We start from the raw sequence: 25,112 nt of genomic DNA on the forward strand, positions 1-25,112 counted from the left end.
TGTGGTTACAAGTAGAATCTTTATTTAGTTCAAAGGACAGGAACACGTGACATTGTGCATTGATACTAGGTCTGTCATGAAACCCAAAGATACAAACGTTTAACTAAGTAATTTCTGGAAGGATGCAAGGATAAAAATGGCATAAGAGAGTGGAATTTAGCCTTAGAACAGTAGCGCCCTCGCTTCTAAAGCGGTGCGCGCTGCTGGCTGGCGGTGGGACCGCGGGGCCCTCGCTGCCTGCAGGTTACAGCAGATTGGGGGCTTCTTCCACGCTCACACAACCACCAGTGCTGCCCAGAAGGTCAGACGCTGGAGGCTGCGGCAGCCGCTGACTGCCTGAAACGCTCAGCCCCCCTGCTGAAGGCGGTGGTTTTCATATCTCAGTGTTACGCCAGTTTTAACTAACGGTCCCACTGCTGAGCTCGGCATTTTGAGAATAACCACGTGCAGCCAGCCAGGCACCCTGCTCCAGATTTGGTCGGGTTTTTTCAAAGTGATTAATCTAATCCACTCTCGCTGTCCTTGCCTTGTGCTTTGTGAGGACATCTTTCACCCTCAGGCAGGCACTGTACTTCTCCGTCACTGACACTCCCTGTTAAAACCGTGAAGGCAAAAGGCAAATGAAACTCACTGGTGGTCTTTAGTACTGGAAAAAGAAATGTTAAACTATTTAAATAAAACTCAGCAAGAAATCCTGTGTAGAAAAAGAGTATAACATTTTTTTCCCTAATTTATTAGGATTCCCACATAAAAAAAAAAAAGGAAGAGGTGGTTGTTAACTATCCGTGGATTGAAAAATTTTTCAACAAGACCTGAACAAATCCTTACTTTTAGTGTGTATGTGCTACCCACCTTTTTCTCTGTGATTAATTATGTCATTGTAATCTTACCATCCTCTTCCCATGGGCTTGGGTCATCCGGTTGATGGCAGACTGGTGACAACAGTAGGTTATGCTTGGGCTCAGTGATAACTTCTTGTATCAAGAGTTTTGAGGGGGTGGTTTGTTTATCTTTGGTCTCCAGGGATCTTTCTGAATTAGCAGGCTCTGTAAAGAAGCTTTCAACAAGGGGTCTTAAGTGCTCCTTCTCATGCTCTTTATGTATCTTAGAGACATTTGAAAAAATCGCTGTTGGAACTTCTTCTCCTACTGAATTCTCAAACATGCTTTTATTGTTTTCCTCTAATGCAGAATCGCTGTCATTTGTCATTTCAGAAATTATTTCAATCTTTGGGTGATATTCCTGCTGTAAAGGTAGAAAATGTAATTGAAAATACATTATTCTAGATGTAAAAGCTAAAAGATGGGTAAATATCTCTTGGATCCACACAACAGTTGTCAGCCTTGATGTGCTGCTCTCCCCAAAACGTATGGAAGATGTGCTTTGCCCATAGCTCTGCTTCTTTGTGGATGAATCTTGGACTAACTATTCTCAGGCGTTAGTGATTAACTGACCATAAACTATTAACAGTTCATAAAAAGAAGACCTATTTCAGCAATTCAGCAACCGTGAGCACAGTTCTATTACTTTACCTCCAAACAGAGGGACCTGACTAACATCTTCATCTGACTTCAGTTAAGAACTGAACACCTTTGGACCGTGAGAGCTGCTAACACACACTCCTTCCGTAATCTTTGTTCCCTTTACTTATCTCCTCTTAATTGGAGGCTTTGTTGGCCAAGACATTTTGCAACACTATTATGAGTCTGTGACAAGGAGAGCAAATAAATTCCATGCCTTACACTCACTGCAGGAAAAGTTTCCATTATCTTGGAGGGACTTGTGAAAACATGTACTGTATCAGCCTCTGCCTCCAGCCCGGCAAGTTTGAGTCAGCATCAGCACAAGAACTAAAGCTGTGCTTTTAAGCTTTGCTGTTTTCTTTTTCTTTTTACTCTCCTGTTACTGTTTATAGGCTTTTGCCTAGCACATTAGTTTGAGCACAGCACAATGCTAATGTGGGCATGAACTGCCTTGTATCTGACTGGCCCACAGGGGAGCAGAAGAGTTTCAATCTCTCCATGTTTTCAGTTGAAAAGTCTGGTTTTATTCAGTAGCAGGCAATGTGGTCTATCTATTCAGTCCTTTGCAGCATATTAGTACTGGTAAATATACTTTAAGAGCAATCTTCATTAAAACACTACATGCTACTGAGAAATTAATCTTATTTAACTGTTGTGTTACTTGATCTTAGGTTTTCATTAGCCTATTCTTGCAATGCAATAATATAATAAATTAAATTTAAAAAATATTTCCAAGTGGATAGAGAAGATCTGCTGAACCATCAACTTTTGTTTATAAATGTATGACTGATTGCAACTCCCAAAACAGCATTTCATAACTAGGATTATCCTCATTTTGCAAAATGTTTGTAAATGTGTTTAGGGAAGCTTCATCACTGGAATTAATAAGAATCTTACCTTTTGAACAAAGATTTCCTCTTCTGGGGGAAATTCAGTTACGTCTATATCTTCTAAATCAGGCAGTTCCTGAAGACAATCACAAGATCATTAATCAGTAGGAAAAGCTACTCTAACCAATAAAGTACAACAGCTCTGTCTCACTGGGAATCTTCTTCAAAGCAATGCTTTTCGGGGTAAGAGCCCACAGCCAGCAGTAGCCAGCAGTACCGCACTGTCATCCTCTCGGGATGACAGTTTTCTCTGTTAAGCACATGTGGGACAATTCATCTGTCTCCAGAAACAGCGGATGGGAAGGCAATAACCTTAATGTCAGACTGAATTCTGTTTTCTAATACACTTAACATCAACTGCAATGCATCTTTATGGGCAAGAGCCAAATCAAGATCTGCAGTAAACTCTGTTAACATAAATACATATAATAAATGTTTTACTATGAATGCCTCATAATTAAGGATATAGAACAGCACACTTGCTGAGAACTGTTTTTCCTTGGACAAGTCCAATAATTTCAGATTTCCATTGGAAAATGTTATTTAAAACAACTATCATTTGCTGACATGAAAGCAAAAACAGACGATAGGAATACAAAATCACAGGTGGAAAGTAATAATTTTTTGCCATCTTTTTTTAGTGCGGATCAGTACTGGTAAAAGCATCTCCTTTTGTTTTAAGATGTTTTTAGAGCTTAATGATTTTGTAGCAAGCTGCTTAGCATGGTAGCATCAGAAACATCTAATCTGTACAGTCTTGTGTGGTGAAGATTATTACAGAATTAAAATCAACAAAGGAAATTTCTGTTTCCTGATATGGCTGTAGCTAGTGCAGCACATTCTGAAGTCACACAGTCTTATAACAATAGCATTAAAAAATGTACGAATTAAGATTTGAGACTAATATTAGTGGGAGGAATTTGATGTCAATAGGGAAGTGAAACAGCTGTTAGTTTTGTTCCAGTCAGCAGGGTGCATTTGCAGACCAAACCAAAATCACTTACTAAAAGTTATCCTGGTTCAGGTACACAGAATGTAGTTCAAGCACTGACAAAGCATGTGCAGCAACACGAGCCTGTTTCTGCTTGACAGAGGGATGTCACAACCACTGCATTACAAATCCTCCTCCACTCTGCTCCCTTATATCACTACTGAGACTTCTAACACTGCTGATTCCAATATATGAATAAAGACGATCGTGCTGCTCCAGAGCTTCTCACCATCATCATCTTCACAGCCACCCCCTACTATGTCAGCGCTACGTCTCTTTGGGAAATCTGCACTAGTGTAAGTACTGGAAGTTGTTGTGAGAAGCTCTTGCCATTAATAAATGTCAGTTGGAGAATGAAGTAGCATAGAACACTGAAATGTGTAGTAGTGTGTGATTTGGGTTCGTTTTTTCTTCTGTAGAATTAGAATAGTCACACTTCTTATCTGTCAAAAGGAAACCCATGCACTGTGTTAAAGTCTGTGCAAAGCAGCTTGCTATGGTGCCATAAAGCACCAATTTAAAAACAAACACTGAATCTATGAGATCTTCACATTAGGGGTACCTACAGTATTGCTCTTTGTTTAAAGCTTTTCTTTCAGACACTGCAAGATCTGCTTATAAAAGTAATATTTTATGTACTTGGAATTGCTGCAAGTTCTCTCCACTATCCTTGTTAAACTTATTATTAAAAACAGTCAAACAGGAGGCGGCAGCTGTAAGCCCTCTACAGAAGCAGCGAGTTGAGCCCTTTGATAACAGGATGGACTTTTTTCCTGGGAAATTAAGAGCATGGAAAAGATATAAAAGACTTTTCTAAAACATTCCAGTAAGAATTTAGTTAACAGTGACAGTATAAGGTATCAAAGAATATATTAACTGCTCTGGGAAATCGTAAGCTCAGAAGTTTGTTGTTGCTAGTTACATCATAATCGGACGCTGTCACTTCAGCAGCAGTGTCATAATTAGGTCAAATTGAATAGTTCTCCTTCAAAGCGAGATTGAATTTTTCAGTGCTATCCATGTCCTCCTCATGGTTAAATGTGGTTAAACATGTTTAAATATTTGCATCATCAGATAGAAATCTTAGATAAGAGAAGACCAGGTTACAAATGTTAGTTGCTTATTATATACCTGAATAATGCACATTCTGCTTTTCTTAGAAATATACCTAAAAGTTACGTTTTGGGAATTGATTTATAATACCTTGTATCACTCGCTAACATTTACAGTGAGTGGGTGGCTATTTCTTCCTTATGCTTTTTATGCAATAGTTCACATTTTCAACCGTATATTTCATTTGAGTTTTGCCTAAGAGGACACGTGTCCACTAGATTCCTTTTGTTGTGATTTCTGTTTTTAAAACGAGAGCCCTCATTAACTTCTCTAGAGTAATCACAGAGATAGAAGGTCAGCTTCAGGTAATTTATGGTCAAAGGACAAAATGAACTTTGGAAGCAGTGGTAAATTATTTACACATGCTACACTGGAAAGAATGAATAGCCCTACAACTTTACTTTTGTTTTTTTTTTCTTTCTTTCCTTTTACTTTTCTTAATAGTAAGTTTTATTTCTTAGAAACCTGGCCATATAGTTTTGTTAGCTACATGTTACAAGAATTAATTTGCAGCAGACAATAACTGAACTTCTCAAAATCTGAATCCAATACATACGTCAAGATAAAGCTTCTCCGGCGTCTCCAGTTTGATCTGTTCAACTTCAGCATATTCATCCAGTTCAGGAAGCACAGCCCTTTCAGTAGCTGACTTCTCTCTTGGTAGATCTAAAGAATAAACAATAGTTAGCTGTTAGAGAACTAACTGGATAAAAGGCTTTATATATTGCAACAACAAGCACGGCAAAACCAGCTTGCTGGGAACATGACTACCACTGCAGAATTCACAGCCGAATCTAGTGCTTTATCTTTCCATCATATTCTTGGTCTCCCTTATACTGTATAAATTAATATCAGCATTTTGCAATGATGTATTCCACAAATCTACAAAAGCATTCTTCCACGTGTGAAGGCACAAAACCACCTCTAGAGTGATGTCCAGTTTCTGGTGGCAGGCAGACCGCACGGTTTAAGTGGAAGCAGGAAAGCCTGTAAGCTTGCCTGTCCTGTCACTAAACCTGGCACCTATGAGAAGTGGAATTCCACATTTATGTAGCAGAAGTTGCAGGTTGAACCCTCAGAATTTTTTTTTTCTTTGTTGTATTTAAAGAATATTTTATCCAGTATTCCTTGATTTTCAACTAGTCACTGTGGAAATCTAATAGGATATTCTTATCCATGAATCCCTTGGTTTGAAACACAGCAGAGGCAGCGCTACACTAAGAGTCTGGCTCATTGTCTCTGCATCCTCAGTTTGGTTTGGTTCTTTACAGCCTACATTACCATCTGTCTTCTTGTTAAAGTTTGAGCATTTGGAAAAGCTTGATTCTTGTGCATCCTCCTGAATTGTAGCAGGAATATTTCCAGATGTGAAATCTGTGTTATCTCCCCTATTTGGTAGAGGTGTTATCACTTCATCATGAGCATCACAACTTTCATTTCTAAATTTCTCAGGCTTCTCTTGAGTTTCTTCCTCTTCTGACATATTTGAAGTCTCTGATGTATCAGGATTTTCAACACCGTTGTCTGGATTGGCATGTGCTCCTACAGAAGAAACAAGTTCATTAAAATTGCTGAGTTAATCTACCACTACTCATTCTAAATATCCAGACTTTACTACATGGTCCTAACAGTTTGGCCTAAAACATGCATCAAAAGCTCCTACTTTGTTTGAGCAGCTATTCGTGGATCATGACTGCAGCAATGTTGTGGGTTTTCCCATCTCAACTCCCCAGCAAATACAGTTCCCCAGCAAAAAGATAATCTAGAGAAAACACTGTAGTAAATAATTTTCTGGTGTCTATAGTTAACTTTGAAAAGACTCACAAGTGACTAGATACTTAAATATATGCTTGAGCATTTTGACAGATTAGTGACAAATGCTGAAGTTATCCTCTCCTATACGCAAACTACTGGCTTGCAGAAAAAGTTTTAATTGTTAGGCAACCATGTTTGATTTCAGAGCCTGTGAAACCCCAAAAGGTATTAGATAGATAGATAAACACTCCTCTGCATTGTAGCATTGTCTTCTTATTTGGCTTCAGTCCTGTTTACCCTGAAACAGGCACACTTCTCTAGAAAGGTTGGGTTGGGACCTATTACTGGTCATACACATATGCCTCCTTGAATAACATCACAGGAGAATTTGTGGCATAAAAAAGGTCAGTAAGTGAAGCAAATGATTAAAGCCCTTCCTCTTACTGCCTGGACTACCACTGCTGCAGGCTCTCGGCTGAAGCTCTTACTGTTAGTGAACGCAGCAGTGGAGAGGTGCCTGGATGGGGACTGGTGAGATGGTTATCCCTGGGTCTCACTGCAGCCCACCTGCCTACTGAAGCCAGCCCTGTTCTGCACTGTGGGGAAATATTGCTCTTGGGGTGTAACTGCCTGCCCCCACCCATGAACCTGCTGGAACCATCATCACCCTGACTAGCAGCTGGATGCTCTGGGGAAGAGCACACGAGCTTGAAACACTGGGACAGAAAGCGGTCTGTTGTTTTTTTTTGTTTCATCAGCAGGGAGAAAGGTGATGATTGCTTGAAATCATTGTGGTTAATCTAAGATGCACCAAGATCAATAAAGTATTTATTATGGGAAAAGAAGATTTATCAATATATTCTAAAAATTGCATCAGCCTGTTTCTGAACATTTAGGAACTATTAACTTAAACATTCAAATTGAAGCAGACATCTTCCAAAATAGCAACCACAAACCTTCTACGATGTCTGTTCCATCTCTATTTTCACATTTTGTGCTTGCATTTCTTTCTTCCATATAGTTTTGTCTTTTCTTTTCCTCTGCTTTTTGCCTGATTGCTGCTAAAGCATCGATGCTATCTTGGATTTTTTTTCTCTCTCTGGCTTCCCATTTTTCCCTTTCTGCTTTCTCAGTTTCAAGCCCGCCAACAGCCCAGGCTTCTGCACAGGCTCTAATGAAAACACACAAGCTCACTGTAACATAGCTAGAAAAGCCCATCTTTATAATGAGAGAGAAATTTAAAATAGCTCACAACAGCATGAAATAGCTGCAAAAGAAAAAAAGCATATAGCATTGACAATCTCTTATGCAATAGGGATGCATGCATATCTTATCTTGTATGTGGAACTGCAACAAAAGAAACAAGGATATCCAAATGCAGGTGATTACACCCCAGGGATCTGCCAGGAGTGCTGATCTTGGCTCTGCTTTCCCAGACACCTGTTTGGTTTCTCTTGAAATTGGCATTTGCCTCTGGTCTACAGTCTCGGTGTAAAACAATTCTGATCAAGAATTAATTCTCTTGTGAAAAAATACATGTTTTTTTCTAGGTATGTTAGATGTAGAACTTCACAGTAAAATGCTCTTGTGCTCTGTCACCCACCCTCAATAAATTATACCTGTTAGTCTTTCTTTCCTTCCATGACAATATTGACAAAAAATGGATGAATGATCATTAACATCTGTGCTTTATTGCTGTCTAAAGAAGATGGCTCTGTTTCTTACCTGTCCTTTGGAAAAACTGGTCTGTCATCCAGATATGTTAGTAGTTTTAGTCGAACAATAAGTGCTTTTCTATAATTAGCAATTTTCTTTATCACTTGGTTTCCCATCAAATTCAGCACATGCTAGAGAAGGAAGGGAAACAATTTCTAAAGTTGAGTAGCAAAAAAATCCCAACATGGATTTGCACTTTCTCTATCATTTAAAAACCAAGAAGTGAATAAAACATCCTGGGTGTTACAGGTAATCTATAAAAAAACAAGTAATGTTTAATAACATTTCTTTTAGACCACAACCTGTTGTGCACTGGACTACCCAACAATGTAGTTTGTGGGGTCCCATTTAATGAGATTCACCCATATAATGATACAAACCCTCAGCTTATATGTGGCTTACCAAATTAGGCATGGTCTCCAGAATATTTATAATACTTGGATCACTCAGATTGTTGTGAGAAAGATCGAGAACAGAAATACTTGGGCACTCTTGCAAGTGCTGTATGTCTTCCACCGTTTGTAACTTATTGTGAGCAATTTGCAGAGTCTGCAGGGCTTTCAGACAAGCTGTCAGACAAGAACAGTACAATGAAAGGAAAGGTGAGAGTCATTGCTTCATAGACAGTTTTCTGGACCAAGCAGAAAATTGCATTATCAAAATAATTGTTTATGTTGAATTGGGAGCTTTTTTTCTAAATTTGTTATTCTGCTATATGCAGTTTTTGTCTAGGCCTCCAAAACTGCTTTCTTCACCCTGGAAACAAGCGTTGTTTGGTTTTAATTCATGTTTCAAACTAGTTGGTTACATGAAAGCAAGAGCTCATGTTTCAAATTATTCCCAGTGTACACAAATGATAATGTAGAGGAATTATTTTCCATTTTCTGCTGAAGATGGAATAAATCCCTTAAACAGACATAAAAAATTTGGTAATCATATCTGCAACCGCCAAAGCACATCTTAACTGTACAGTAAACAGTGAGAACTGGATTGTCAGCCTGTTGGCAACACAGTACTGAGATGGTATTAAGAAGTGAGGAAAAACTACTTAATTGTCCTATGTTTCCACATGAAAGTGATTACTATGTCTTCTCTGTTTTCTCACCTATTTAAACTGCAAAATGCATAGGTTTGACTCTTCAGTAGAAGCCTTGTGGTCTTTGGTTTGGAATACTGTGCAAAATTTTAACATGAGTAAAAAGCCCCCTGAAACTAGTGCCACTAATAACAGCTTAGCTTACTCAAAGTTTAGGAATATGAGCTCACTATAGGTTAAAACATATTGCACCACCAGTTCTTACAGAGATTCTCAATGGTCTTAATGTAGTTGTTACTGATATTGAGGGAATCCAGCTTTTGTAAGCATTCAAGGTTTTCAATTTTGTTAATTAAATTGAGTTGCAAGTAGAGGCAACGCAACTCTGTCAGAGCCTCCAAATTCTCGATTTTTGTTAAGCCATTGCATTCCAGCCATAAACACTTCAATCCAGTATACTCTTCAAGATTCTCCAGGCGATCAAATCCTGCAGAAAAAGATGTTTTAAAATGAAATTGCATTGCCTGAAAACAAGTCCTTGGAAGAGTAAATTTCATTAAACTAGTGCTGCTGAAACAGCCTGTGAGAACACTTGTACACATGCTGCTGTCAATATTTCCACTGAATTAATGGTACAGTACCTGGCCCACAAAGGGCAAAAACATATAGGTACCTATTCTGCCCTATATCTTGTGCAGCCCTTTAGATGCCCAAATAATACATTTTGAGAAAACAGCAAACCCAAGGTCAAATGTAGACAGTAGATTTAACATGTCCTATTTATTTAAAAGAATTCTTATGGTAACCTGAACCAGCTAACCATATCATGCAAAAACCTGCTGGAAGATCACAAGAGGATGATCCGTGTTCATTCTAGCAATTTTTTTTTCTTTCAGTAATATCCGAGAACATGCAGCAAGTGTTTATGGTTCATTTTCTTCCTGACCATTTTTATTTGGCAGTAAAAAGTCCCCAAAGCTGGAGAACACCATCTTTATACAAACACATTTAACAAGAAATACATACATTTTCCTCTGAATGCAACCCAGACCAGAATTTTATGACAGTTCTGAGAGGCTACTGTTTTTTTTTTTTTGGGGGGGGGGGAAAGTGTCCCTTGATTCTTATCGATCCTTTGAATGACTCTACAAACTGGATTAGGTTTATAGCCATTTTCCTACCTTCATACTGAATCCTGTTTCACAATTTCGTTATTATATAAAATTAAATTATGTTTCTAATTTAAAAGAATTATTAGATACCTTACTTCAGTGAGCCATAAAATAATTCCCTGCTAAAATGCTACTCAGGAATGATAAATCTAAACAGTCATGTCTACATCTTACCTTTATAATGCAAGTAAAGCGTATCATTTAAGTATGGAGTCCAGTATAATTTCTGCTGTTTACAGATTTCTTTCAGAACTTTTTTTGTCATTCTAAAATAATAATGGGAAGCAGAAACAAAACAAAAAATGTATTTCAGTGCATATTCTGAAATCTTTGAGTTTTTAACAGACTTCAATGCAACACAATTAGTAGATCTTTTATGCAAGAGAAATAGCTACAACTTTCAAGTCAATACTCCAAATAAAAAAGCAGTAGTTTCTTTAGTGTGGCTTCCCATTTCTACCTGTTTGAAGTAAGTCACTAGGCTCTTCTGCTAAAAAACAGAGAGTAGGTAGGAAAGTGGGTAGGTAATTAGAGAGTCCATCTACTTGGAAAAGAGCAGCATGATTCTATGTTAGATTCTGTTTCCTTCCTCTCCAATTCTTTCCTCCATTCCCTGCTTTTTTGGTGCAGGACCTTTGGTGGCATAGCCAATATGCAACATTTTTGTCAGACTAGAAAAATCAAGTTATCAACCTAACATTTTAATGAAATGCCGACTCTGAAATAGCACTCAAGACAGTTTTAATACACAACCGGGATTGGCTAGGAATGCCACAGTAAGAAAATGAGTAATACCTGTTCAGTTGTAATTGTTTAATGTTCAGCTCCACTCCTTTTGGGTTTTATATAAGCAAGAAAAGGTTACTCAGGGAAGCTGTGGGCTACAGCTGAACAGCGCAGGGGCAGAGGACTCAGCAAGAGGCATTGGGTAGAAAGCTGCAGTGGGAAACAGCAGAGGCTGCGGGGTCAAAGCCCTTGGGCTGGCAGCTAACAGCGGCCAAACGAGGCCAAAGTTGCAGACAGCAGTCAGCAGGACAGCAAACCCCCAAAGTGGTGAGTCAGTACACAGGTGGCCTGAAAACTCTTAATACAGCAATGGATCGCAGTGAGGAGCAGCGGATGGGATGAGTTATCTGGGACCCTGCGCTAGACAGCGCCCGGCTGACAGTTTCATGGAGCTGGTAGTCCTCTAGCAGGGGCTTTGCAAAGAATGACAGGACACTGGTTTTGGAGGCAAGGTGTCCAGGGCTACATAAAATTTAGTAACATTATAGCCAAGCAACTTGAGAACCCCTCAGGAAAACATGTAGCAAAACCATTCCAAAGCAGAAATATCTCTTATCTTCCCACTTAGAAAGATTAGATTATGTAAAACAAAATTCCAGAATAAAACTTCTAGTAGATATCCTTCACTTAAAGAAATACCGCAGAAGTACCATGTTAAATGATCAAATATTATTTTCTACTTCTAAATTCCATCTTAACAAATTGAACTTTGCATTTGTGGTTGTAAGTATTTGTAGGCCAAAGGTCTGTAACAGTAAGATTTTCTTGGCATGAAGATGTTTTCAAAATCACAAAAAAAACTTGAGTAAAGGCAGTGAAGTTAAATCTTTCCTAACGAATTTGCTTTTAGATATACTTACTTACTACACTAAAAATTTCAATATTGCTGAAGAACAAAACTGTAATACAGTCAACTAGTCAATTGTGTTCTTAGAGCGCTATAAAATATGATTGTCAGCCTGTAACTGCCCTGTGAGCCAAACGTGCCTGATGAATCTATGAAGGAATTAAAGATTTATTAACTTTGAGCAAAATCTTTAAATATATACTGTTTTCTTGTATTGTCAGCCCAGGTACATTATTGCATAGTAGCTACTTGCAGCATATCCCAGTTTTTCACTGTGCTATTTGCAGTAGCATTTAATCAAATTACTACCATCCTCAGGCAATTTATAGAATCATAAAACATGTTCCTTCAAAACACAAATTATCTTATGTGCAGTTATTGCTCTCTGTCATCATTCTTCATAAAACCTTAATTCTGAAGTGTTCTAGGCTGATTACCCCGGGATAATGAAGTTTTCTATATATGTACAGTCCGATCTACCACCTGATAACTCGGTGAGGGTCTTTCCCTTGACTTCAGAGGGCTGTAACTGTCTCTAATAGAACAGCCATGTTAAAGTTAGCAGCAACATAAACTTTGGGAAGTTTCACCAACATGTAAGCAGCTAAAGGAATGGAGGGTAAACGTTCATTGTTCCTTATACATCACTGTGTAACCAACCGATGTGACCAGACTCTCAACAGTTATTAAATAGTACCAAATATAGGTTGTGCTTAGTCAGAGCTAACATGAGAATAATCCCATTTCACAACTATTAATGAATAGCCATTGCAGCACATGCTGGTTTATGCTGGACAAGAATTAGAGTCAGAGCTTAAAAGGGAGTTGTATCTCAACAACCACCTGAGATACCTCTGGATTTCTGCTGCTAAAAATTGTCTCAACAACTGTAATATTTACATTGTGATGAATTAATGCAATGCATCATCTGAATTGATGCTGAGAAATGGTCAAACCTACTGACAAATTACTCCCACAAGAGTTTGCACAGTTTTCTCCAGATCCATTAAACAGACTACATCATGCAGTTAGAATGTAGTTTGCTGATGTAGCCAGAAAAAAAGGCTGTACAGATGCTAGAAATATCACCAATTATTCTCAAGTTCATCTTCAAAATTTTCTCCTGAATTAAGATTAACATACAGAATAGCAAAACTCCCAATTGGCTTCAGTGATGCCAAGATTTAAATAAAAAAAACACCCTCAATATATTACCTTACACAGCCCCTCTCTTCTTCTGTTCTTTGACTGAATGAGCTGGTTACCAATTTGTGATCACCATCTGAGTTTTGTTCATTCTGTTGATCTTCTCTGCACATAGCATTGACGGCTTTCTCTTGAATTTTAACATCTTTGTAAGCAAGAAAATGAATGCAGTTTAACAGCAAGGGTAGGGAAAATTGGCATGTTGTCAACTACTGTAGAGAAATATTGAAAAGCACTTGAATATTAATTTCAAGAAAAGTAGTATTCTAACCAAGATTTTAGCTGAAATCTTTAATGAAAGGAAACTTAACTTTTTTAGAAGGCAAAGTAGTAAAATAAGTAGTAGCAAAATAAACTGTTGAATTCTGCCTTTTTTTTTTTAGATCCAGAAGTCAAGTAGTACTCACTAGTCTTAAAATTATTATAACGTACAGTGGCAATAAAGTACTGGCACCAATGTTCTTACAGTCTTAGACATCTACTATATATTACATTTAATTAATAATTTGAGTTTAACAAGACTGCTAACTTTGCATGTAAAGAGACTAAAGAATTGGTATATCTTAATCATGTCAAGCACATCAATCTTAGTCTAGCTCTTCTACAAAGTTACCCTTTTGCACTCTTTGGAAGGTGTCTCCACTGCTATACTCATTCAAGCTGTCTCTAGACTGCCTCTGATTAATTGCATTTTCAAGACTCTTCTCTTCAGATTCTTGCTCTGCACCTTCTAGTTGCACTTGTGGTCCATACACTTAAAAAGAGACCGTGCAAACAAGATGTACCAGCTCTTTTAAATATGATTTTAATTAAAACATTTGGAGGTCAGGCTAGTTGCATGATTGCAACAAAGGAAAAGGTATCTCTCCAGCAAGAAGAAAATTTAAAAGAAGAAAAAATAAAGCACAAGATAGCAGTTGAGTAAGCCTCAGTTATAGCAAGATTTTCAGTGACTTTGCTGGGAGAAAGAATAAACTCATATTGCATCCAGATGAGTAACGACAAACTCTAGGCTTTCTGTTCATTAAGGTTCCCTAAATTAGTCTTAGTGAGCCAGCTGGAGCTCACCTGTGTTGACAGAATTGCCTTCATTTTCAGTTTGGGTAGCTCCATTTCTGATGTCCTCCAGAGATTCCCCTGACACCTCTTGCACAGTAATCTCCCTTCCAAGGCCATTGTCTCCAATTTGTGACTGCATTGTAAGATACGTGATTCAGACAAACACCACCCAAGGCAGCATTTGATTTACAGTCCAACCTTTCCAGACGAAACATCTAAAGGTTTCAGTAGGAGAACCTGTTACAGATAAGAAGGCCTGTATGAGTAAATTATGAAGCCTGCGTGGAGCTGGCAACCTGAGGCTACTCACTGTGAAGATACCAGAAGGCAGGGAGAGTTTAACTTAAACCCTGCGGACTGTGGGTCTCACTCAGAGCAGAGAGTGCTCACAAACAGCCCTCCCTCAGACCGAGGAGCCTCGCAAAGCAGAGCGAGTGACTTTTTTTCCTTCCGAAGCTGCCGAGCCGGGGATGAAGCGATGGATCACCTCGGAGGCACAGCCTGCCCGCCGCACCCCTGCAAGCCGGGCGGGTCCCTGAGGCGAATTTTAGTCTCCTCACAAAGACTGCAGATGCTGCCACTGTTCCTCCCCCCCCCTCCCCCAACCTTGCACTTTTCGCTGCTGTAGCCTCGTGTCCGAGAGCGCACCGCTTCATCTCCCGTTAAACTTCCAACTCCGTTTACCCGGGCCGGCCGTTCGGACCCGAGCCCGGGGTCGGCGCCCGCTCTTCTGCCCTCGCCGCGGTATCTCCCTGGCAGACGGGGACGTAACGGCGAGGGACGGGGAGACCGAACCCCCGGGCCTCCCCTGAGGCGCGGCGGGCCGCGCTCCCCGCCTCAGCCGTCCCAACCGCCGCCGTCGCTATGGCGACGCTGCGCCCAGGCCCACAAGGCCCCGCGGCCGCTCCCGGCGACCCAGCGCGGCGGCGGCGGCGGCGGCGGCGGCGAGGCCCTGGCCCCGGCCCCGGCCCCGGCCCCGCGGGCGGGGTGAGGAGCTGCGGGCGGGGAGCGGGGGGACGGCTCCCCGCGGCGGGGTTTGCTTCCCTCTGCTACAGCCCGCCCGGGACCAGGGAGGGCCCCGGGGTGGGCGTGAGCGCGGGGCCGAGGCGCCGGGCCGGGCCCGGCCCGCTGTCCCTCCTGGCCCGGGGTGCGCGTTGTGAGGGGAGGGCGGTGAGTAACGGCGCTGAAGCAAGCGGCGGTAGGCTGCCGGCTCCGGTTGTGCATCGAGTGCTGCCGAGGAGGTGGCGGTTGGGTTTTGGGTTTGTTTTAAAAAATTAGTCGCTAGTAAAGACCTCGTGAGGCGCGGCACGCTGTCTGCGGTGTGCGCTGTGACATTAATACATGGCACTGGCCCCTGCCTCAGGAATTTTCAAACCGTAAAAGCACGGTAGATGCCATGCATCGCTGGGAAAGGGTTAGTGCTTTGTGATGGTGCCAGGGTCTAAAGTTACGCTTCTGTCTCTGAGCTTGCTGTGTCTCTCACGTAGCTGTCTGTGCTTGGAAGAGTGTGTTGTTTCTTGTGTGCTCAGCTCTCTCCTGCTGATTATCCTTGCCTCTTCTGTAGGTGGGTCTTAATCTTCCCCAAATTATTTTTTACATGTTGAGCTTCCCTTATCTGCTTGGATTTGGAATTGTTTTATTTACAGTGTCGTTGCAGCTACAGCCTTGAACATGGGATAAACAGTAGCTAAATCAATGAGGATGATAGTAGGTGATACCCAAATTTTAGTATGCTGACTTGTGGCTTTTCTGCATCAAAATGGTGCTCAGACTGTAACATGCTGAATCTCAAAGGTTATCCGTTCACTCTGAAAAGTTTATGTGGCCCAAGAGGTGATTGTAACTGCTTGTGTCTCTTTCATTTTTTTCCAGGCTTGTGATCACCATGGCTGCAGTGGATCGTTTCTACCTCTTGTACAGGGAGATCAGTCGTTCCTGCAGTTTTTACGTAGAGGCCCTGGCTATAGTTGGAGCTTGGTACACAGTCAGAAAGTGTGTCTCACTTGCATTTGACACTTACAGCATGCTTAGGTTGCATTTAATTCCAAAGCTGGGCAGCGAGGTTGATCTTGTCAAGCAGTATGGAAAATGGGCCGTGGTCACTGGTAAGAGGCTGAAGAAGTATATTTGCTTATCTTTATGTAACAAACTGTGCCAGTACTGTAAAACTTGCTAGCTTATATTGCTGGGTGAGGTTTATGTCACAAGCTGGTGCTTGCGTTATCTCAGGTTGCAAGTTAAGCTGCTTGAGCAGTGAGAGTTGTTCAGTGCCTTACTCAATTCAATTCCTCAGGAGATGGGCAAGTTCAGTGTGTTGACTGACTGCTGGGAAAGAATCACAGAGCATTTTTTCCCCAAAATTGCAAGGTGTGTCCCAAATGCATATCAGCATAGACAGTGATGCAGACAGGATCCGTTTTTTGCTATGGGCTTTTCATATGTGCTCAAGTTCTTCAACAAGGTTTAAGTCGTGTACCTCTGACATCCTCACCTGTTATTAAGGTTCTACTCTAAGCTCTCTGTTGTCACAGAAAATATGAAACCTGTATGAGGTGGGGTTGCAGAAGGCTGCTACTGACAATTACGGAGAAACAGTGAGATGACTCAAACTGAGGTGCTGCAACAGGTGACCATAAACTCCTCAGAAGGGATGGGCAAAGGAGAGGCAGTGAGGTAGCCCTGTATGTTGGGACATGTTTTGATTGTCTAGAGCTTAATGATGGTGACAATGGGGTTGAGTGTTTATGCATAATAATCAGGGGGAAGGCCAACAAGGCAGATATCATGGTGGGAGTCTGTTACGGACCACCCGACCAGGATGAAGAGGCAGATGAAATATTCCGTAAGCAGCTGGGAGAAGTCTTGCAGACACTAGCTCTTGTTCTCATGGGGGACTTCAACTTACCAGATGTCTGCTGGAAGTACAGTACAGCAGAGAAGAAACAGTCCAGGTGGTTCCTGGAATGTGTGGAAGAAAACTTCCTGACACAGCTGGTGAGGGACCCAGCTAGGGAAGGGGCCCTGTTTGTGAACAGAGAAGGACTTGTAGGTGATGTGACAGTTGGAGGCCGTCTTGGGCTTAGCGCTCATGAAAGGATAGAGTTTCTGATTTTTGGAGGAGTAAGGAGGGGGTTCAGCAGAACTGCTACCTTGGACTTCTGGGGCCAGACTTTGGCCTGCTTAGGAGCCTGGTTGACATAGTCCTGTGGGAGACAGTTGTGAAGGGCAAAGGAGTCCAGGAAGGGTGGACATTCTTCAGGAAGGAAATCTTAAAGGCGCAGGAGCAGGCCGTCCCCATGCGCTGAAAAATGAGCCGGTGGGGAAGATGACCAGCCTGGCTGAACAGAGAGCTTTGGCTGGAACTCAGGAAAAAAAGGAGAGTCTGTGACCTGTGGAAGAAGGGTCAGGCAACTCAAGGGGACTACAAGGATGTTGTGAGGTTTTCCAGGGAGAAAATTAGAAGGGCCAAAGCCCAACTAGAACTTAATCTGGCTACTGCCATAGAAGACAATAAAAATGTTTCTATAAATACATTAGCAACAAAAGGAGGTCTAAGGAGAGTCTCCATCCTTTCCTGGATGCAGGGAGGAAGCAGAGTGACAAACTATGAGGAAAAGGTAGAGGCACTTAATGCCTTCTTTGCCTCAGTCTTTAATAGTAAGACCAGTTTTTCTCGGGGCACTCAGCCCCCTGAATTGGAAGACAGGGATGGGGAGCAGAATGAAGCCCCCATAATCCAAGGGGAAATGGTTAGCTACCTGCTACACCCCTTAGACACATGTAAGTCTATGGGGCTGGATGGGATCCACCGAAGGGTGCTGAATGAGCTGGTGGAGGTGCTCACCAAGCCACTTTCCATCATTGATCAGCAATCCTGGCTAACCGGTGAGGTCCCAGTTGCCTGGAGGTTAGCAAATGTGATGCCTATCTACAAGAAAGCCTGGAAGGAGGATCTGGGGAGCCACAGGCCTGTCATCCTGACCTCAGTGCTGAGGAAGGTTACAGAGCAGGTCATCTTGGGTGCCATCACACAAGAGGTGTGCTGTCATCTGACAATCAGGTGATCAGGCCCAGTCAGCATGGGTTTATGAAAGGCAGGTACTGTGACAAGGTGACCTGCTCAGTGGATGAGGGAAAGGCTGTGGATGTTGTATATCTAGACTTTAGTAAACCTTTTGACACTGTTTCCCACAGCATTCTCCTGGAGGAACTGGCTGCTCAGGACTTGGATGGGTGTACACTTTGCTGGGTAAAAAAGTGGCTGGATGACTGGGCCCAAAGAGTTGTGAATGCAGTTAAATCCAGTTGGTGGCTGGTCACAAGTGGTGTTCCCTAGGGCTCAGCATTGGCTCCAGTTCTGTTTAATATCTTTAGCAATGATCTGGACAAGTGGATTGAGTGCACCCTCATCTAGTTGGCAGATGACACCAAGTTGGATGAGAGCGTTGACCTGTTTGAGGGTAGGAAGGCTCTACAGAGGGAAGTGGACAGGCTGGGTCTGTGGGCCAAGGCCAATGGTACGAGGCTCAACAAGGCTCAGTGCTGGGTCCTGCGCTTGGGTCACAACAACCCCAGGCTTGGGGAAGGGCGGCTGGAAAGCTGCCCGGCAGAAAAGGACCTGGGAGTGTTGGTCAACAGGTGGCTGAATGTGAGCCAGCAGTGTGGCCGGGTGGCCAGGAAGGCCCATGTCATCCTGGCTCGTATCAGCAACAGTGTGGCCAGCAGCACTAGGGAAGCGATTGACCCCCTGTACTCGGCACTGGGGAGGCCACACCTCGAATACTGGGTTCAGTTCTCACTACAAGAAAGACATTGAGGTGCTGGAGCACATCCAGAGAAGGGCAACGAAGCTGGTGAAGGGTCTGGAGCATGAGTCCTTTGAGAAGCAGCTGAGGGAACTGGGGTGGTTTAGCTGGAGGCTGAGTGGAGCCCTTATCACTCTCCACAACTACCTGAAAGGAGATTGTGGTGAGGTGGGCTGTCGGGGTCTTCTTCCCAGTAACAAGTGATGGGACAAGAGGAAATGGCCTCAGGTTGTACCAGGGGAGGTTTAGCTTGGGTATTAGGAAAAATTTCTTCACCAAAAGGGTTGTCAAGTGTTGGAACAGGCTGCCCAGGGAGGCTGTGGAGTCACCAACCCTGGAGGTATTTAAAAGACATGTAGATGTGACACTTAGGGACATCTTTTAGTGTTGGACTTGGCAGTGCTGGGTTAACAGTTGGACTTGATGATTTAAAGGTCTTTTCCAACCTAAACAATCCTATGATTCTATGATAATGTTGTCCTTATTGTTGTGGTTTTGAGATCACCACATTTAGTACCATGTGAACGTCAGAGAAGATAATGAAGCTATAATTGAAATAACTGGCAAAAGAGAAGGCTAGAGCTGCTCTGATTTTCACCTTGTTTTTTTTCATTTTCTATTACAGGTAGCACAGATGGTATTGGGAAGGCGTATGCTGAAGAACTGGCAAAGCGTGGTGTCAACATCATCTTAATCAGCCGAAACAAAGAGAAGCTGGAGGCTGTGTCTAGAAGCATATCTGAAACCTATAAAGTGGAAACAGATTTCATAGTAGCTGACTTCAGCAAGGGGCATGAGCCTTACCCACACATTAAGAAGGCTCTGAAAGACAGAGAAATTGGCATTTTGGTGAATAATGTAGGAATGTTTTATCCTTACCCAGACTATTTTACCAACGTGTCTGAGGATGTGCTGTGGGACATGATCAACACAAATATCACTTCTGCTAACATGATGACTCATATAGTGCTGCCAGGCATGGTAGAGAAGAAGAAAGGGGCAATTGTGAATGTTTCTTCTGCATCCTGTTGTCAGCCGACACCAATGTTGACAATCTATGGAGCCTCTAAAGTAAGTTGGGGTGTAATGTTTAATGGTACACGATAAAAAGTAGATGCGTTATAGGTTGGTTGGTTGTAAACACCTTCAGCAAAGATATCAAAATATACTTGAAAGTTTTCTAGGGATTTGTTCAAATATCAGAGGTGAATGTTACATGTAATGTGCAGTCAACTCTTTATCCTCACTAATACTGGGCTTTGAACCAAAGTCAGTCCTATTTGGATTATGTGTGAACTGTGGCATAACAGTAGTCATAGGAAAAATGTTACCTTCCTCAGAGGAATGATGTGCAAAGCAATGTGGCATTTCTATGACCCACTGAAAGGTTCAAGAATTTCATCTCTCTTCTTCAGCTGAACTGTGCAGACAAACCTCAAGCTACTTGCACACTAGTATTTGGTAGCAAGAGGAGCTCTACTCATGCTCAAGCTGCTACTGTGACAAGGGCTGTGGCTAAATCAAGACACTGCTTCACCTAACACCAAGGGGCAGAAGGCTTCCTACACCATTGTCTGTACCATATCTGGGGAGAAGTGAAAAGAACATTCCCCCTATAATTATTCTTCCTGATGAGATCTAGTCAATAACGAATAGGACGGAGCAGTTGTGTGATGCTGGAAGCATGAATGGATGTGGGGATGCAGATTTACACTGAAACACTGAATCCACAAAAGCAACTGAGATTGTAGAAGGATCTTGCTTAGATCTGGTGTCTAAGCACAAGTAGTTATTGCTCCCAGCTGTTGGTGGCTGCCCTCTGCTGTAGCCTAACACCTGTGCAGCCTTGCTCCTCAGCTCTTGAAAGTACTTCCTGTTGCCTGGAGCAAAACCAGCTCTTACTACTTTAAGGTATAAAACTCCTGAACTGCACTCTGAACTAAAACAATTAAAAAGCTTGAACAAAAAAGAACAAAACCAAGTGTACCAAAGTTTCTTCCTTTAGCTGCCATCATTAATCCAAATCCTAGATCAGCAATCCAGTTTAAAGCATGGCCTCTGTACAGTTATATTGGCACAGAAGTGGGAAGAATCTGCTCTAGCATCGTAAGCCTCTTTGTGCATTAACAGCATATGGTGTTTGAAGTGATTGGTTTGTTTTGTTTGTTTTCCTACAGCAGGTGTAAGAGCATTTGTAAAAGATGCTCTCCCAGCAGTTTGCTGGGAATGAAGCTTTTGTGAGGCCATTTGGGAGTAGCAATGTGTTCACTCATAAACTGAGTCTAAAATGCTCTTTCTGTTGGGTAACTAGCTGTGCAGCACAGCAGCAGCTTTAGCATGGCATCAGTGTTGCTGCCTTGGTAAGACTGAGCCATGCTTATTTTCCCATCTGTTTGATTCCAGCAATCCCAGTTTCCAGGCTTGTGGTTTTTTATGGTATGCTGTAAAAGTAAAATGAACTAAAGGAGATAAGAGATACACATAAACAAATACTTCATTAATTTTGCACAAGGGAGTTGCAGGAAGTAACCTGGCTTCTGGGGAAGATCAGTTGAGTATGAAATTCACCTGTAAATGTGTTAAAAATTGGGACTTCATTTTGTCCTTCTGACAGTAGTACATATAGTTAGCTTTGGAGTGTCCCCTACAATGCCCCCAAACTAAAGATGATGTTTGTTTTAGATGAAATAAATGTTTCTGTATTGTTTTTAAGCAGAAATTGTCAGATTGTTTGTTAAATTTACATCAGAGACTTAAGCAGTCACTTTGTCCTGCAAGTTACTGTATTGTTGCAGGTTTTTAGCAAACAAATAACAACAAATAGAAATGTTGGTAATTCTTTAGAAATCTGTATTTTTATGCTGTTTATTCAAGGTTGGTTTTTTTTTTAGCTGCTATATAAAGTATTCTACAACTTTTCTATAATTTTAATGAAACTTTGCCCTAACACTTGATTGTTTTTTTAAAAAAAATAAATCAAGGAAAAAGATGTCTTTCTGCTTTTGTCTTTCTAGACCTACTTGGACTATTTCAGTAGAGCACTACATTATGAGTATGCCTCAAAAGGAATTTTTGTTCAGAGTTTAACGCCATTCATAATTGCTACAAAAATGGTAGCATGCAGCAGCGTTGCATCAAAGAGATCTTTCTTTTTTCCTTCTGCTGAAGAATATGCAAGTCATGCTATTTCTACTCTTGGGTTATCCACAAGGACTACTGGTTACTGGAAGCATGCAATAAAGGTAATACAATTCATTAAACTATTTCATGTTTGTCAATAGAAGTAAATAAGCTGTTGACTTTCTTAGGAGCCTGAATGAAAACTATGCTCATATGCTGAAAAGGTGCAATATATATTGTAGGACTTAAAGGCATTGTGCCACATTTTCATACTAATCCTGCTTTAGAAAATTATGCTCAGGCATGAATCCAATGCCCACTTGACATGCACAGCAAAAATGGGAAAAAGATAACTTTTTATTCAAAAGCACAGTATCTCACTTCACTTGGGGTGTTGCTGACTAACTGGGCAAGCATTTAACTGTCTTCTATGAACAGAAGGAGCTTTTTTCACTCTTAATTTACTGAGCATATTTCAGCTTAAGGGAAGAGTGGCCAGGGAGGATGGAATAATAGCAGAAAAAAAAAAGCCCACATTTTTATCCTATGCTACTTGGAAGCAGGTCCTCTGTATGTTAGGTTTTTGGTTTTGGGGCCAGACTGTGGGCTCCAAAGTAATTTTATGAACATTGGTCACATCTCACGTCCTACCTAATGGTTTTCTATAGCATTAGGTCACATAGAAGATATCGAAGACGTGGGGATTAGTCCAAAAGGAATAAAAGAGATGGGAAGGATTCTGGTAAGATGTGACATTTAAAGGAAGTGGACAGTATTGCTGTTGTGAACTTGAACAAACCACTTCGGTATTTATTTGCAGAACCTAACTGTTGAGCTGTGGGCACTACTTCCAAAATGGCTAAATATATTTACTTCCAGGTGGTTGAATTTAAGTCTTAGTTGCTGATGTTCAAGCAGGTTTTGCCTTGCTTTAGTGGTAATTTGAGAAACTGTTTGTTTACTTTAATGGAATATATCTTAATCTATCCCTTCCTTTCTCGTTTTTTGTCTCCCTGTGCCTCTTCACAGTTCACGTTGGGTGAGCGCATACCTGAATGGATCTGGGCATGGTTTGCAATGTATTTTTTCAGAATTATACGCAAGGAAGCTTTAACATGCAAAGTGAAATAGAAGTATCTAGATGTCCTGTATAACGAGCACTATATTCTGATCACAGTGCTGCAGAAACGTTTAGTGAACTGTCATGGACTTCCTGTAACTTGTCCATACCTCGTTAAACCAGCTATGTGTAACCTAGACATCAGAAGTCTGGATACTCTCCGTATCCTTGTATTAAATAGCTCCTCCTCTGCTTTCCTCCATGACAGAGCTGATCTTGTTGAGATTAATCTCTGTTTATTTTCTCTTCAAGGTAATTGGTTAGGAGCAGGTATAGTTTTATTTCTGACAGTAAGTGATTGTCTCCTGCATAGTGCTACATGATGTCAACTTGCAAAGTTGAATTTGAGAATTCTCCAAATCTGTCAGAAATGAGACCCCAAAAAATCATGCTGTTCAAAAAGACAATCCCAGTCAACTGTATTAAGTTTCTTTAATATGTAGTTTTGTGTAACTTTTCTGTCTTCTAAGGGCAGATGTATGTATGTTTGTTTGTTTTAAATGCAAGTGTTACTTTTGAATGATGTTATTTAAGGAATTTTTCAAAATGAAGGTGTATGGCAAAATAATATTAACTTGGAGGTGGTTTAAATGACTGAAAAGGTCTTACAGAGCTGTAAAGGAATTTGGAGATAAGCTTGTATGCTTTCTTATTTCAAGTGTGAATGATCTTGATAATACTTTAACTGTTGCTTCAGCAATCTGAAATATGGCTGGAGAATTGAATAAATAATGTAAAAACACATTAGTTACAGAAAAATAATGAAGATATAATATTTTAGTTTTGAAATATTGATTGGTTTCCTAAGATAAAAATTACTGAAGTTTTGATGCTGTATGATTTTGATGCTTTTGTTTATATAAATGTTTATGCATATGTTCTGACTAAGAGTCATCTGGTATCATACACTGCTTATATGTGTTTCAGGGTCTACATCTCAGAGTCAGGAAAGCTGGCCTTTCTGTGTATGCATAATTGCTACCTGAAGGGGGGATGTGACTTGGGAAGAATGTTCTCAATCTTTTCGTATTTTGTATTATCAGAGGCTTGTTAGTACTGCTTCTGTAACGTCACACTGAAATATCAAGCCCACGAAGTACCTATGCAATATCTTATACACAGCAGCATGACTCAAGGAGCACCCTCTCCACATTTGTGCTAGTATTTATTGCTTGAATGTTATGGTGCTGTATTTCCTGAGGGTGAGAATGAGAGGTCATTATACTACACTAGCTTGATCCCCGAAATCTCTACTGGAGAACATGCAACAGTTGCATTGTGTTGCTGAATAATGCAGTGGTGATTACAAAGCCGGTACCTATTGCTCCTCCCCTGTAGCTCTGGACTGGTGTCACTTGAATGTGGAGTTCAAACAGTGACCTCCCCCACGAAGCTCTTCTGAGTAGGTTTTGTAGAAAATAATTTAGTACTCATCCCCATCCAGTAAGAGACTGGGTACAAATCTGTTTATAAATAACTTACACTTAAGTTCCATCATGTGAAATACTGATTAGAGCTCTTAAACAAACAAAAAACCACCCACAATTCCAGCTGCTCTGTTGAGGTACCCAGTAGTTGTTGGGCCATGTAGCAAGATACTGTTGCTTGAATTTATCGTCCAAAGGGAGATTGGGGCTGTGATCTCTATAACAAAGGAGCCCCCTTCTTTGACGCTTTGTTACTGTTCTGTTGCTGCAGCCCACTGTTTGCAGGTTTTTTGGGAGTGGTTTTGTCTGCTGCAAACTCCAACCTCAGCTGGTTGCTTCAATTGTGCAGTATAAAAGTCTGATTTTGATTTATGCTTGTTTGCGAATGGGATATAAACAAATACACTTATTTGTACTAAGGACTTAAATAAAGCTTGAGAATGTGAAGCGGCGGAGCCTTTCAACTCCCCTCTCTCCCTCACGCCCGTCAGTCGCTGCCTGCCGGTACCATCTACACCTCCTGTTCTCCTCGCAGGAGTTGGACCC

General features: G+C 41.2%; 2 protein-coding genes across 9 annotated transcripts; one reads left to right on the plus strand and one right to left on the minus strand.

Annotated features, from left to right (window-relative positions):
* Positions 1-14,982, minus strand: DNAAF1 (dynein axonemal assembly factor 1). Of its 5 annotated transcripts, none has more exons than XM_032997610.2 (13): positions 14,779-14,982; positions 14,104-14,331; positions 13,045-13,180; positions 10,371-10,462; positions 9,290-9,511; positions 8,391-8,557; positions 7,998-8,119; positions 7,229-7,443; positions 5,799-6,059; positions 5,074-5,183; positions 2,421-2,489; positions 891-1,242; positions 1-592 (listed from the first exon to the last, which is right to left on the minus strand). In XM_032997610.2, the coding sequence occupies exons 2-13, from the start codon at positions 14,231-14,233 to the stop codon at positions 498-500; spliced, it is 1,971 nt and encodes a 656-aa protein (XP_032853501.1). In that variant the 5' UTR covers positions 14,234-14,331; positions 14,779-14,982; the 3' UTR covers positions 1-497. The 5 variants fall into 5 exon arrangements, with proteins under 5 accessions (XP_032853501.1, XP_032853493.1, XP_032853519.1 ...); XM_032997602.2 differs by having other exon boundaries at positions 891-1,245; positions 14,779-14,980; XM_032997628.2 differs by having other exon boundaries at positions 891-1,245; positions 14,104-14,227; positions 14,779-14,929.
* Positions 3,682-25,013, plus strand: HSDL1 (hydroxysteroid dehydrogenase like 1). Of its 4 annotated transcripts, none has more exons than XM_032997649.2 (5): positions 3,682-3,700; positions 15,967-16,199; positions 19,525-19,970; positions 21,914-22,141; positions 23,049-25,013. In XM_032997649.2, exons 2-5 carry the CDS (start codon positions 15,980-15,982, stop codon positions 23,148-23,150), a joined length of 996 nt encoding a protein of 331 aa, XP_032853540.1. In that variant the 5' UTR covers positions 3,682-3,700; positions 15,967-15,979; the 3' UTR covers positions 23,151-25,013. The 4 variants fall into 4 exon arrangements, with proteins under 4 accessions (XP_032853540.1, XP_042653274.1, XP_032853558.1 ...); XM_042797340.1 differs by lacking the exon at positions 3,682-3,700 and adding an exon at positions 15,033-15,081; XM_032997667.2 differs by lacking the exon at positions 3,682-3,700 and adding an exon at positions 15,096-15,264.
* The last annotated feature ends 99 nt before the right edge of the window (positions 25,014-25,112 follow it).

Source organism: Tyto alba, unplaced genomic scaffold (assembly GCF_018691265.1).
Source record: "Tyto alba isolate M040663 unplaced genomic scaffold, T.alba_DEE_v4.0 Super-Scaffold_26, whole genome shotgun sequence".
Classification (NCBI taxonomy): domain Eukaryota; kingdom Metazoa; phylum Chordata; class Aves; order Strigiformes; family Tytonidae; genus Tyto; species Tyto alba.

What these genes read in the sequence shown, in the direction of transcription:
- DNAAF1 (XM_032997602.2), bottom strand. Translation starts at nt 14,233, where the DNA reads ATGCAGTCACAAATTGGAGACAATGGCCTTGGAAGGGAGATTACTGTG. An exon ending in TGGAGACCATGCCTAATTTG is followed by an intron (nt 8,120 to 8,390) that starts GTAAGCCACATA and finishes TTCCTTCTCTAG; the next exon opens with CATGTGCTGAATTTGATGGG. An exon ending in TGGAACAGACATCGTAGAAG is followed by an intron (nt 6,060 to 7,228) that starts GTTTGTGGTTGC and finishes TTTCTTCTGTAG; the next exon opens with GAGCACATGCCAATCCAGAC.
- HSDL1 (XM_032997656.2), top strand. Translation starts at nt 15,486, where the DNA reads ATGCCATGCATCGCTGGGAAAGG. An exon ending in CAATCTATGGAGCCTCTAAA is followed by an intron (nt 19,971 to 21,913) that starts GTAAGTTGGGGT and finishes TTGTCTTTCTAG; the next exon opens with ACCTACTTGGACTATTTCAG. An exon ending in ACTGGAAGCATGCAATAAAG is followed by an intron (nt 22,142 to 23,048) that starts GTAATACAATTC and finishes GCCTCTTCACAG; the next exon opens with TTCACGTTGGGTGAGCGCAT.